General features: G+C 41.6%; 1 protein-coding gene across 2 annotated transcripts in view; it reads left to right on the top strand.

Annotated features, from left to right (window-relative positions):
* The window catches only part of LOC120947801 (uncharacterized), a 125,083-nt gene that overhangs the window by 69,884 nt on the left and 40,041 nt on the right, over positions 1–15,158 (top strand). Inside the window, exons 8-11 of one of the 2 annotated variants that reach the window (XM_040363531.2) lie at positions 518–852; positions 947–1,120; positions 2,101–2,217; positions 2,447–2,480. In XM_040363531.2, the coding sequence (XP_040219465.2) occupies positions 518–852; positions 947–1,120; positions 2,101–2,217; positions 2,447–2,480 (660 nt within the window). Of the gene's footprint in view, positions 1–517; positions 853–946; positions 1,121–2,097; positions 2,218–2,446; positions 2,481–15,158 lie in introns of both variants that reach the window. The other variant, XM_040363530.2, reaches the window with a different exon arrangement.

Below are 15,158 nucleotides of genomic sequence, written 5' to 3'. Positions count from 1 at the left end.
GACGCGCGAAAAGCCGGCCATTCAGTCGGCATGTAATTATTTATTTATGACTACATGCAGCAAGCGGTCCCTGTCCGAGGCTGCTGCTGACGAAGGCTCGTTCGTCCGGTTCGAGGATGCTATTCTTTTAATTAAAATTCATTAACGCTTTTCCGTTCGTACTGGTGTGCCGGGAAATGCAGCGTACGGAAACGAAATGAAAAGGATTGCTCCCTTTTCTGCCAACCGCGCGCGTTTTACATTCCACTGTGAAAATCTTGTCGAGCTGGCATCAGCAAAAAGTTTTTTCGTTTTGCTGCCTATTATTCGCCCATCGGAGCGCTTACTTTTTTCCCGTAATTCATTCAACATCTTTTCATAAATCTTGTTTTGTTTTGATGTTCATGTTCACCCGTCCGTGCTCAATGTACCATTCCATTGCTCCTTTTTGCTTTAATCCTTAACATTCTTTACACCATTACTGAGTCACTGCATTTTTTCTACTGATTATCATTCGTTTGCATCCCCCATTTTGCAGAATTTCTACTCAAGGAAAGCCCTTCCTCGACCGGGGCCGAGAATCTAGACTGGTGATAGATAACGTCACATACGACTACCAGGGAGAGTACGAGTGTCGGGCGACGAACTTCATCAACGGCCAGGAACGGACAGCTACATCCGATCCGATTGCATTGCAAGTGGTCGGGGCACCGCAGGTCCTGCGCACCACTTCCGGTGGCGTTGCTGGCCATTCGGTTTCGGTTAAAAAAGGTGACTCCGCAACGCTGTCGTTGATCGTGTGTGCAGATCCACGACCGCGCCATGTAGCCTGGGAGTGGGGATCACTACGGCTCGAAGCTGGTTCCGGAATAGGTAAGTAATGGTGGGCCTGAAACCTGGCTGAAATGATTGTAGGGAATGATTTTGAATAACGCTTGATTTGTTTACCATTTCCCGAACCTCACAGGTCGCTATCGGGTGGACGATGTGACACAGGACAGTCGGGAAGATTGCTATCTGGCAACGTTACACATCGACGATGCCGATCTCCAGGATCAGCGTCCTTACTATCTGGTGGTTGAAAACGAAAGAGGCACCGATCGCCATGCCATCAGTCTAAGGGTCGAAGGAATGTTTTCAGGTTAGTAAACTCCTACTAGTAAGAAAATATTACCTGATCTTCGAAAGCAATTCTTGCAGTTGTTGGAATGTTATTTTAAAGTGCTTTAAAACACACACTTTCTACATATTTTAATACGCTCTACTCTTTACTCCCTGAACTGTAAATTCGATGTTAAAATGTAAAGTAAAAACCGATTACTATTGCCAAATATTGCGTAAGACTGACTCTCCGGAGATGAAATATCTTCCTGTAAAATTGTAGTGTAGTGTCTTTTTTCATATAAAACATGACGCCCCCACGTTTAAAAACTGAGCATAATTGAACGATCCTGACGTGATATCACGTACCATACAAACGCGAAAACTTTGCTTCCCACATCTTAAATGACAATGTTCAGGAAACACCGTCGCATGCCTGGTATACCCTTCATAGCTTAATGTTCTTCAGCTCGGCTGTTTGCTTTAAGGTTACAACATTCCTGGTAAAAGCGCGTGCTGAGAAAAAACTTTTCTCGCTTATTACGATCATTGCAAATGATCATAATTAAGCCATTACACGTACGCAAAGACGAAATGTCTCCAAACTTTCCCACAGGACTTGCCTAACTACCATACAAAAATGAGTACAAACTGGAGAATGTTGTGCACTGCAAACTTTTCTTCTGCTTCCTATTTCACAAAACCGTCGCCCTGTCTCCCCTCTTCACCACACACATATACACAAGGACGAGTGGTTTGTGTCTTTTGTGATGTCTGTTTGTTGCTGGAAACATTGTCCAACTCCCAACGGAACACAACATTCCTTGCTTTCAGCTTTGCTACTGCTTCATTCACCACACACCTTATACACGCACTCACACACGTACGTCATTCAAACAACTGAGCTTTAATTAATTTTCCAATTACATACTAACTCCACCGGGACCTTGCGTCAACCGCGTCGCCCTCGTGTGCCCAACCTGATGTGTGCTGTACTGTTGCGGGGAATCTTAAAAGTAGTGGAACCGCTCGAGCTAAGCTATCTGCTCGGGATTGCGGGCGGATGCCTGGCAGCCTTTCTCATACTCATCTGTCTCTGCATCTACGCAGTGCGGGCGCGAAAATGTTGCTTCCGAAGTAAGTATTACAAAACCGATAGCTATGCCACACGCGAAGCTAGCAGATGCATCGATCAACACACAGCATCATATCAAAAACGAGGGTGTGTATCGAGTGTAGCTGCAGGGCTGTGCGCGGAATTGTGTCTGTGTTAATGTTTCTTAATTTCTATGCATTTATTCACATCTCATCTTACGCGCTGTTATCTTTTTCTTTTTTTTTCACCACGTGCTCTACCTTCCCGCAGATCGTAACAACTACAAGACATCGGAAAAGGATAGGTAAGTGGAAAGCGATGCAAAAGCACTGAGCCGGCTGAGGATGCTGCGCCAGCAAGTTTAGCGTTCGATAGCTCGTTTCGCTCAAGTGCCGGATGTCGGAGCGGCGTGTTTCGATGAGCTCGGGAATGGTTATCGTTTCCTGCACAATAATGTGAACAAGCGAACGGGGAAGCACTGCTTGTGGGGTTCGGCACGGGAACGGAAATCTAATTATACTTTGCAGCAGTACCCACCGATTGAGCACCGCGCTCACGGAAAGAAGGGTGCCGGAAAGGGTGGGACAAAAACTTAAAATTCTGTCAAACGTCGTTACAACGATCAAGTTTTCCTCACTACGCTAACCGGGGAGGATTGTACCATCTTGAGACGTCGTGTTTTTGCGACCGTTGTGAATATGTATGACGCAGTGGGAACACAAAACAAGTACCGATTTGATTTGGCGCTCCGAAATGATACAGATTTTATGCATGCAGCTCGTATCCACCATCTTATTCCTATTTTCTGCTTCCCTCCGATACAATGGGAAAACCACCTCTATCGAACGTTACACAGTTTATGTACATTAGAGTTGAACGACAGAAGGAAGCTTTGGTTGCTGCTTTTTTTCATGTGTTCTTGAACATGCTCGAAGTCTTGCTTTCTTTGTTTGTATAAAAAAAACCAAAACCATTGAAAACATTATTTTAACCTACATAGCATAAACCTCAATAGGCTTGGCATAGAAGCATAAAAACGTTTGCAGAATAGTTTACCTTCTAGCAGGAAAACACACTAATCCGTGTTTCTACTGTAGCAAAACAATAACTTTTGCACTAACCACGAATCCGCTTGTGAGAAATGAAACGGAACAAAAACTCACTCAAACCCTCGTGCATTGTTTCGTGTAAATCAAGTACAACGGTAACACCCCTGTCCGAGGCCTCAGGGGAAGCATGATTTTTTAACTGCTCTGCTGCTTCACTTCGCTCACACGCGTGAAACGGAAGTGCCCGAGAGGCATTAAAGGAAAAAGCTCTCCATACCGAGTGGGTTTCTGTTGACCGCAAACACAGACCAAAAAAGAAAGGTCAACAAGCTTTGCATGCAAACAAACATGCTCGAAGATTGACGAACGTGCCTCACTCTCCCAGCGCTTAGTGTGTCTTTTGTACGCTTCGCAAAAGCAACAGGAAGAAGATGTTGCGAAAGATCTAAAGCTTTATTCATTTGCCGTACCTTTTTCAGAAATTAAAATCCAACACAGACCCCTCAGGGGTTGGTACACTCTGTTTGTCACCTTAGCTTTTACACGCTTCTTGCAGAGAATGGTTTGAGCGATCCGTCCTGAAACAACAAACGAAAAGGTAACCAAAGGCTCAAAAAAGGGACACTTTGCAGCACAGGAAACTGCTCACACTCTCATGGCGATGTTAAATCCGGTGCTGTAATTTTATGCTTTGCTCCTGCCTGCTAAAAAAAGGTTTTCAAAATTTCCCTGAATATAGTAAACTAATTACTTTTCTACACTGAAAGCAACATGTTCCAGTGTTTCCACTTCCGGTGGTTCTCATAAACTTTCTTGCTGATAGTGAACAAATCAGGATAAAACGATTAATATCAGTCCTAAATGGATTTCGATTGCTCTTTGCCGAAATTGCATCGTCGATCACCGTAAACGAGAACGTTTCGTCCCAATGTCGGAACAAATGTGAAAGAATACCTGTTCGATCAAATTAAACTATTTTTCCAATAGTCTCGGTTTTAATATCAGAGTATGTCACACAAGCGATAAAGGGCGCTGTGAGTGTGCACTCTTTCTCCCTCCCTCTCTCTCTCTCTGTTTCACTCTCTTCTTTACACTGATATCCTTCGACAACATGTATGAGTACGTTAGTGTACCCTTTTCCTTGCTCAACATCCTCCTAGAGGCAATAAATCTTGCACATTTGACAATGGAAATTGAAAATATCACATGACAAATAGCGTTCCACGATGGACCATTTTTCATGTTCACACGAATGTTCCTGAGCGGGGAAAGAATCATCACAGCGCACATCTCTACGGCGTACTGCACTGCGACAGACGAAGGTGTGAGAGAGTGTGTGTGTTTCGAAGATTTCGGGAAAATTGGATTTTGACCATCTAGCTTGAACATCAGCCCCAAGATAAAGGAACTTTTCATCCCAGTCACTTCGATTTTGCTGGATTAGAGCAGAAGTGGGAAACTAATACAATCTGTTAGAAATCAAAGAATGACTGGGATACACCGTAAGCAGTTATTATCAGTGGCTAATCAAATTACACCGGGTCCAATAAATCAATAAACACAGCGTGGAATGAACTAAACAATATTTGTTTTTCAATTGCAATAAATATGTTTTAAAACCATCGGCTAAACTAAATTTTCTATCTCACTTCGTTCAGTGCTTTCGCTTTGGAGGTTCTATTTAAGGCATAGATTTACAACGAAACGCGACAACCGAACAATGATTCAATTTTCTCTCACCCTGCTTTACATTTCATCAAAATTTCACGAGCCTTTTACGATCTACCCAAACAATGCCATTAACATTCTGCTAAAAAAGAAAACACAAGCTCTCCGATTGCTTTCAGCCAAGACAAGCAGACTCGTTACTCGCTCGCCGCCGAATCCGATTCGTTCAGGAAGCATACCAACGAGAGAACAAAAAAAACATATTAAAAAGAAACACAAACGCCTTCCCAAACCGCTCTCCAGGAAGGACATAAAACTTTCAGCACCGTAAGCTCACCCACAACAAAGAGACAACCAAACCCGGGTCTAAAGTCGAAGAAAGGGACCTTTAGTGCCAAAGCTTAGCAATATTACAAAAAAAGCAAAAAATGAGCGTTCTGAACGGAAAAAGTACAAAAGTCAACAAACATCTTCTGGTCGCACCCTCCGCAACCACAACCAATAGGAAAACAATTCTATACAGACACGCGTTCAAGCCACCTCCACATGCTCACATGCAGTACAGTACGGAAACGCGAATCTCTTATTAAATCCTATTAAAATTCCACCAGCTTTCCGAACGACGACATTTTTTATGCTTTTTTCTCTCACACCATTGCTGCAGCATTTCTGTATGAAAACATTTTGCCAGAGGTTTACTTTGTTTGCTCTGCTTGCCGATCCCTGTAATAACAGTTTCCAATGACAATATACTATGGGTTCGATGGTTGCGGGCAACCCAACTGCGGGTAGAAAGATCATAAGCAAAATAACCGCAAAATGTCGGTAGCCGATCGAAGAAGCAGCACACAGAAAATAAAAATAAAAACAACCACCGCACCCAAAATTGAGGCTCACGGTTCATGCTTCCGTACGCCATTTTGTCTTAACGGCTGCAGTTGCTTTGGCCTGGGGCAAAGCTTCAGTGGGCAAAGCTCGGGCCATTTTGCATTTTTACGGCATAAATAATAAAAATTCAATAAGCGCACTGGCGTACCGGGACAATAAGTAGGATCCAGAAACTGCTCTATCTTTTTGTTAAAACAAGATTCAATTAGACCCTAAACCAACTTGTACCGTCTGTTTTTTGCAATGTGTTTCAATATATATTGGTACGGTTAACTGCATTTTAAGCTTTTCTGACGTTTCACAACAAATGGTCAAAAATAGACTGTGGATTGAATATACTCTGAAACATTTCATCTGCTCAACCCCAATCAATGGAAACTGTTGAACAAATAATATGGTGGCATAGTCAGGATGAATTTGACTCACCAGGAAACTGCATTCGTGTACTATTACGAGGATACTGAGAACTTGGCACGGGAACTACAAAGAAACAATTCAAATGGACACACCATAGGGAATAGCGAAAGTAATTATAGTCTGAACTCATTGGTTGAATGGTTTTTCAACGCTTTTTCTTAAAATTGCCATTTTCAAATTCACTGAATAATTGTGTCACGAATCTTTTTTGGAGGTGGAAGGGGAAAGATTCGCCATTAAACAATTCCGTGAAGAGTTACCTAATGCAGTGGTCACCAACCTGTGGTCCGTGGAACACATGTGGCCCACTTGTGGTTCTTGGATCACTTGTGGTCCGCGGCGTTAACAGACGTGGTCCGGGAAGGAATTGATTTTTTTTATAGAAAAGTTTATTACAATACATATCGTGCATTATTTCCCTCACAATCAATATAACATTTTCAACAGGCATCTCTAGAATAAGATTTAAACATATTTTTTATCAAAAACTTTGAGCTAAGTCTACAAAATATATGTCCTCAATGGATGTGGGCCGCAGCAAATGTATTTTCAAAGCCAAGTGGTCCGTGATCCTTAACAGGCTCGTGAGCACTGACCCAATCAATATAATATAGAGGACGAAGCATAGTTCGATTTTGGTCTCGATTTTCAAAGATGGAGTTAGGTGAAAAGTGTTAGGAAGTGGTCATAAACATTTCCTCACAACCAAACACTTTTTACAACTATGATATTTTTACTACACAACACCTAGTGTAAACATTTTTTTTTCAGTATTTGCGTCTCATGGAGTAGTTTTTTTAGTAATTCAACAGTTAAAAACGATTACAATCAGGAAACTAGCCTCTTAGCTTTGGTCCTCTTGAGCTGCACATCCTTTCGTCCTAATTTAGGGATTAATCTAGTTATAATAGATATTTACACTATAATTCTATCTTTTCTTAACTTTTTCAGTAGGTAGATATTTACACTATATTTCTATCTTTTCTTAACTTTTTAATTCACCTCATTTCCTTGCATATTTTTCAAAATATCAAAAAAAATTAAAAACCTTGCATATTCGGCAGGTTTCATTATTAAGATAACCAAAGCAGTAAAACAATGAAAGTGTTGATTTTATGAAAGATCATATGGTTGCAGAATTTGTTCTAGTCCGCTTGGATTTTTTTATTCCAACTGTCAAAACTTTCCCACGGTTTTTGATCAAATATTCTGAATGACTCGACCTCTGTATTATATAGACTTTGGAAAAATGCATCCACAACACTGCATGCACAGGTAAAACAGCTAGCGCCAATTTTAATACAAACCAAGGTGTCTAGATAGATAGTGGGTTCTTAGCGCTGATTTTGGTAGCCATGATGGATGGAGATGTCTATAGAGGTAGATAGGAAGTTATGGTTGCTAAGGACTTTGCAGGAAAGCTAAGTAACTTTGGTCTCCCTAGCTGATGAAGATTTGTCAAAGTACGTTGGATAGACCGACCTGTAGTAATTTATGGACCTTGATAAAAACACAATTTTAAATGAACTGTCCGTCAACTATCGAGCATTCAACTAAAAAGTATGTCAACAAAAAAGTGTTCAAATGATGAAGTCTGACTGTAATTCTATCTTGTTGAGTGTTTGACATACATATATGGATATACGGATACATGAACATTTAAAAATTCTTCAGAAAAAGATGCTGTCTTACTACTGAACTTTAAATATAAAATGTATATTGTATAAAATAATATAAAGGATAGAAACTCTACATTACAGCACAGCAAAACCTGTTCTAACTGGAACTAAACATCAAATAATCTAAGTAAACCTTTATGCGCATCTTCTTTTACAGGGTTTCGAATCATATAATGGAATAGTTCAATCACTTAGGGAATCGACTAGGGGAATTTTGCAAGCATACTGTCAAGCTGTCTTCAGATTGTGGGTACCGGTGTAAAAAGCGTCAAATTGGTACCGATGATGTTTTCTAAAAAAACACAGTTTGATGACAGCTCCACAGTATGCTTACAAAATTCGAATATGATTCGAAACCCTGTATACGATTCAACCACAAAACGAATCAATCAACTTCCGTGAAAAACATATTTACGTGTTGGAAGACGAAATTTCCTAATTTCCAAGAATCTATAAAAGCCGAAATGAATTTGTGCCCACAATAAAAAGGCTTCCGATCACAAACTTAAGCCTTCGTTTCATAAATTCAGAAAACTGAATGCAACCATCCTCAAAGCTACCATCTTAAAAGAAGACTCATATTGTCGACTATTGGTTGACCATAAAGTCGTCCTGCCAGTTCAGCTGGCCTCAGAATATCTACAAATATTCAAAGTTGCACGAGCGTTCACCGGGTGTAGCACAAACAAAGGCATCATCCAAGACGGGCAAACTTTTCACTCCTGCCCAAGAAGTCCAGATATCGCTTGACCCCGGTATCTGTGAGCAAACTTCCTGCACAATAATACCGCAGAACCGTAGAAGGTTCACTCGAGTTCCAAATCCCAAAGGGATAATCCAATTAAAAACCACAAAGCCTCTTCACCGATCATCCACGATGGAGAACTTGTCTCGCTGCTCTTATCAAACTGCAACTCATCCACACCACGTTTGCCGAAATGCGAAAGATGAAGGGGCTGACAAGCTGAAAACTCGTTCAAGTGAACGTTGAGTCTCCGAAGACTATCCTACGGAAATGACACCACCACATTGCCAAGGCAACTATGTCCTACAACATACACTACGCACCAACAATGCATTGAATAGCAACGCAATATATTTTCCTGGAAGGATATTCATGGCAAGGGAAACTAAAACCGATCGGTCTGGATTTGTTAGGGTAAAAGGGGTTTGGCCTTTACGGTACACCAGGCTTCACCATGCATCACAAACAGTATTCATTTTGCGGCCCATTAATGTGCGATCAAGAGGAGGAGATGACTGACAACAAACAACAACTGAATGGCGTCTTGTTTCGCTCCCGATTATCCGCCATGATCAAAAGCAAGCAATGGAATGTGGTGCCACAGTTTGATTGTTACCAGAGCAACTAGCTTTGGCACAGGTAAATGCTCCAGGTATGCTCTACGAATATTTTCCTTGCGATAAAACACAGTTGCCTGCAGTTTTTTTTTGTTGCGTTATTGATTGACGCCCGAACTAAGCAAGAACATTTGAATCAATCGGGCTTTGGTGAGACCATGAGACTGTATCTCAACCACTGGGAGGGCCTAATCCGCTTCCTCTCTTCCGACATCCGCACGGTGGCTCGTTGCCGCAGTGGAAATGGAATTTCTGTTCAAATTCATTCAAGAATACGGTCATTTTTCACCTCCGTTGTCCCGTACTAAAGGTCTGCCTTCTCCTATCCCATCACATCCGTTTCGCATCGCCAAATATGAATCGACTTTTCGGGACGGCCAACCGTTTGCTTTGACGCTTTCGCTTCGGTTTGATGAATGTTGCGAATTACAGATAGCTGCCCAAGAAATCTAAACAAATTTCAAGCTATATTTTACTTTCCACCATACTATTTCTTTCCGAACAGGAACTGGACCCGGGCGGGTTGCGGGAAGGTTTGCAAACCACAAGTTTTTACTGACGATGTATAGCCTTAGTATAGCCGATTGGCCGGTTCTTTCATTTCCTTGCTATTTTTTACGCCAATGTGTGGCTTTTTTGTAGTCTGCTCTGGAGCAGAAACTGTTCACCAAAGCTCGTCAAACATTGCACGGCTGATGTACGCCGCTGATGGTGCGTGCTTTCCTTTGGGCAAACGAACCCGCTTCTTTGTGTATTCTCGGACCCAAAAGACGCTGCAAGAGTGATAGTTGCTTTAGATGTTTTTTTTTTCCTGTTTTTAACGCTCCAGACCGTTTGATACGTACAGTTCGCATTCACTACGCAGTTGTGACTACTCCGAAGGATACGTATACATCTTGAAACGTCTTGCTCTTTTTCTTTTCCTCTCCGAGCGTTACGAACTCGTCTCGTCTCTTGCCGCTAACGGAAAGGAACGCCCGTGCCCGCAATAGAAGCTTGTGGTGAAAATAAAGTGAATGCGGTTTAAGTGGAATGAAATGTTTCCTTAATCGTTATCATAAATAATAGCATCATTGTGGTGGTGCCGTCGGTCCATTTCGACTGTTTCGCTACAATGCAAAAACGCTATGGTGAGCTGCAAGAGTCGCGTGTGATATTTGCGAATTTTTGTCGACCTCCACTGGAAGGTAACATATTTGTTCCGTTGCACAACGTACGTATTGCTTTATGTCGGGATACGTTCATATTTATATACATATAAACTTCTCGCATCGTTACCAAGCGATACCGGATATGCTCGGGATTGGCAAAGGGAAGGAAATATCTCTCCAGCCTTATGCCCTTCGCCCCCATTGTCCCGACTCTTGCAGGCTCTTAAGGTTTTGCCACAACAATGGCAACGACATTTGTGGCACACCACATTAGCAGCAGCCCACGAAAAGCCACGGCACAATCCTTACCGCAAGTACGAGGGTAGCAGCCTCTGCGTTTGCCATTGCACCTTCAACATCGCTTCGAAACATATGGTACACGCTAGCAGGATACTACTACTGCTGAGCTGACGTTTTTATTGAGCGACAAATGCTATGATCAGGCCGCACCTGAAACCGGTGGAAGAAGTGGGTCATGCTGCGGACCGAGTAATTGGCAAATATAGCTGTCATTTACAAGCATTAGCCTTAATTTGCTCCAAGCCCCAGGTACGAGCTTCCTGGTTTTGCAGAAACCCAAAAAATGAACGATAAGCAGTTTTACGACCGGTAAGGCCATTAAGCAGGTCAGTGTGTAAGGATAGCACGGTCAAGCGCAGACGAAATACATTCGAGGCACATTTTCAAAATGTTTCGCACAAACAGCTTCAATTGAGAATATGCTGACAATTTGGAGCATAATGATGAAATATCTCACATCAATTTATGTTTCTAAACTGTATCCATTATTATTGTACATGAGAGCTTCCGTATAAACCACATCACGAATAACAATCTTGCTCTTTTGTTTTTCTTCTTTTTTGGCACATCGACTGCTGTTGGTCAGGGCTTGCCTGTACCAATAGTGGGCTCAGCTTTACGTGGCTTTATATTTATATTTTTAACGTTGTCCAAAAACTAAGAAATAGCTGCTTGTAATGAGAACTCTTTAAAAAAAATCGAAAATTCATATACTCTAGGTTTGAATTTATAGTTCAAACTCGATAGGTTTAGATATGTTATTAAATGTTAGACTTATCGATTGTTATTTTTTATTAATAAAGAGCACGGAGAACATTAGGTCCTGATCGGCCTCGTGGTGCAGTGGTCAGGACTTAAGATGTGACAATATGCTAAATTATGAATTTAAATCTTGTATGGGTTACTCAATCGATTGAGCGACAAACTCTAGCCTTAACTGTCAAATTTTGCATTGCCAGGAAGACAAAAAAATGTAAACTTATGTATAGAAATTAATTACAGATTTACTATTTGTTTATTTTCTTCTTCATCATCTTATATCTTGACGTAATGTGGTCATGCCGGTCTATAAAGGTTTTCGAGACTTATCTATTACCTATCTAGAAGTCGGATAATCAGTCCTAGCTACGATGGGCCGGTTCATATGTGGCTTGAACCCATGATGGAAATATCATTGAATCGTACAAATTGACGACTGTACTACGTAAGCGCCCCGTTTTTAATATATTATTCAATATAATTCAACAACTCACGGTTCAGAAATATAGACCTAATTAGAAATATTACAGGGGTTTCCACAATTCATTGGTTGGCTCAATTGTTTTGATTGTTTCCCATATGTTTTTGATATGCTCCCACGATTTTTGTGTGTTACTAGAACTTGTTGGTGTTAGTGTATAAAAATCCAATCCAACGACGCCAATAAATTATGACCGAAAAAAATTCTATGAAACACGATTTATAAATCGTGAGACGAGCACAACAAATTATGGGAACCGAAAAATAAATCGTGAGAAACCCTGTATGTATCCTTTATATTAGTTCCGAAAGTTTCTTGTTTTAGCTACTGATTATTATTTATCGGAATTTATAATCAGTAGTATTTATATTAAACAATACAACGAAGTTAACTGTACCAGTTTTGGGCAGTCTACTTTTTTTCGGCAATGTAAGCAAATAAGTAAAATTATTTCAAAATTCGAAATAAAATTACTCAACACACAATTTAGAAAAAAAACTTCGTTTTTTGTTCACATAAGAAGTTCTTTTTTTCTGTCGTTTTGCTGACAGACAATAGTTTTTTCTCATGGTTAAGAAAACCATTTTACTATTTTACGAATACTTCTATTTACATTTTTACTAAAAATAAAAAATAAAACATTCAAAACGCTTCCCATTTGCAACATCTAACCTCAACATAAAAGCAATGTCTCAACAAACAAAAATGGTTTTTGGGCGTTCATGTAGCCGTTTCAGAGCTTGGCGTAAATATAGCAACCGTAATAGCAACGAGTCAATCAACCATTTTCAGGACGCAATCGTATGCCGGCAAGACACGCACCATCCCTCTAATTTGCGAAAATTAATTACGTTGTGTCCGGTTACAAATTATTTTCGATACCGGCCGGCAGCAAGAACCAGGCAAGCCAAAACGTGACGTCCGGCAAAATAAGGGAAGAAAATATCATTCCCTTACGCTATCCATCTACCCACCGTTTCATTCGGTCTGTGAGTGGGTCGTAAAACAAGAAAGTGATTATTCATCCCACAAAACGGAATTCAACAGGACTAGCAGCGCTGAAGTCGAACGGTAACCAGTTTCACTGAAAATAGGGAAGCGCACGGTTTGAAGTAAGAGTTTACTACAAGTACCCTAAATGTCGCATCATTTCATAGACAGTGGTGTACATTGGTTTCGTGAGAATAATTGCAAAGAAAAAAATCTCTAAAGTTTGCAAGCATCCTCGCACACACACGTGAAGCTTTGATCAAATGCTTTGATGCTCAGATATTTTATCTTTTTCTTAAACAATCCACCTCCAACTCACCGTTGAGCCGATAACAATACATCTTTAGCAACAACTGAATACAGACTCAGATAAAGAAACCTCTTTGATCCTTTGTGCAGTGCTTTCTTGAATGCGTCTGGTTAACACCGATTTAGGTTTCACCATCACATACCGTACCGGCGCACGTGTGCTAGATGTTGCTAGGTGTCTTTCTATCAATTTCACACGACGACCTGAATTGATCTATCTTCCGATCAAACGGAGCATCAGTATGCAGGCAAGATACGACAGACGCTTGCAACAACAATCCAACCGCCCAATCCAACACCACAGACGAATGCTTTTGTAGCTATACACTACATGCTCATATCTTTATTTTATGTACCGCCATAGTGCACAACTCACAATTGCAGTGTGCTAGCGTTGGAGACGTGTTTTGTATATTTCAACCACATACACATAACTAAAATGCAAATTACAATCGCTTCATAACACTCATCGGTACAATCGTGTCACCAGTCAGAAACCAGCTTCACCTTGTCGGTCGGTTTGTAAGATAACAACAACAAAAAACCATAACAAATATACATCCACAACGGTGAAGCTGGATACCACACCGAACAATCTTTTTACACACACTTCGGTACGATTGGAGAAAGGGGCGATTCCAGGCAGACGGTGAAGGATTTTATTTCCCCTTTATGTGGCATTTATGTTTGTCATGTGTCAAAATGAAAGTTTTCATTTCGAGCGCACAAATCACAACCAGCAGGCGATGCGGCGATACAGAGAATGTGCGGGCTGGGGATCCTTTCCCAAGGGAAAGAAGTAAAAGCAGACCGTGCCAAGAACGGCTCGAGAGAATACGAACTAAAATAAAGAGCAAGAAAAAAAATAAACACACCTACACAAACACACTCACATCATGGAAAACCATTTCCTATTGCGACGGGCAATCTGCATGTGGCTCGGAGAACTACCGGATGCGGTAGCATGGATAGGAGCCAGGCTAAAAGGTATGAATGCAAAACCTTCATCTGAGTGGTAAAAAGTTCAACGGTGGAAAAGCTCGTCCAATGTGCAGGGTATGCTGTTTATACGAGGCACGGACCGCCAGTTGGCACGCTAAAGGAAATGAGATACGAAATGCTAAAACTCTCCCCCCATCCGCTGCCTGCTGTGCGAGCAGTACCGGCGTGAGGTGGTACAGTCAATCTCCGCACACGAGAGCGCCAGGGTGTTGGAGCTGACGATGAGCAACTTACTCGATGCAATCGCAGCATTATGACGGCGTAAATGGGACCACATTCAGGACTGGTCTAAGGGTAGAGAAGGATCATCACACGTACGTACGCATCCATACAAACATGCTTACACCATTGCAACTACACCCCACTTTATTGGCATCGTTTGACGGCATCCTGGCGTAAGCGGAAGGATGAGCCGTGATGCGAAGAAGCAAAAACTCCCCACCGATCATTATTTGTGTGCTTGTGCCTGGAAAGGATTTTTATCATAAGTATCATCAGCATCAGCAGCATCATGCACATCCACAACGAAGGGCTTCATCAACCGGCAAAATGTAGCCGCATTCACAAGTGCTCGCCCGAGTACTTGCCGCACATTAACGGACTCACTCGTTCTCGTTCGTGCGCGCGCTCGCGTTTAGTGTGTGTGTGTGTGTGGAGCAGAAACTTTTACAAGCCTAACGCGCGATAAATGTAGCCTCGTCGAGTTGGAGTGCTATGCAGCAAGGTATAGCGCATACATAAACAAGCGGCACTCAGCTCACCAACAGCGACGCATATGATGATGCCACCGGCACCTTTGGAGTGATTTTAACGGCCTGGCAATCATTTCTCTCCCGGGCAGCCGGTGTACTGCCTACTGCTGATATTTTCATTCGGGTTTTGGCGCTCCGAACCCGGATACAAAGATACTGTACAATGTGTTGATTG

Source organism: Anopheles coluzzii, chromosome 2, assembly GCF_943734685.1.
Source record: "Anopheles coluzzii chromosome 2, AcolN3, whole genome shotgun sequence".
NCBI classification, from domain to species: domain Eukaryota; kingdom Metazoa; phylum Arthropoda; class Insecta; order Diptera; family Culicidae; genus Anopheles; species Anopheles coluzzii.
The sequence above is the reverse complement of the archived record's forward strand: the minus strand, read 5'-3'. Positions and strand labels throughout refer to the sequence as shown.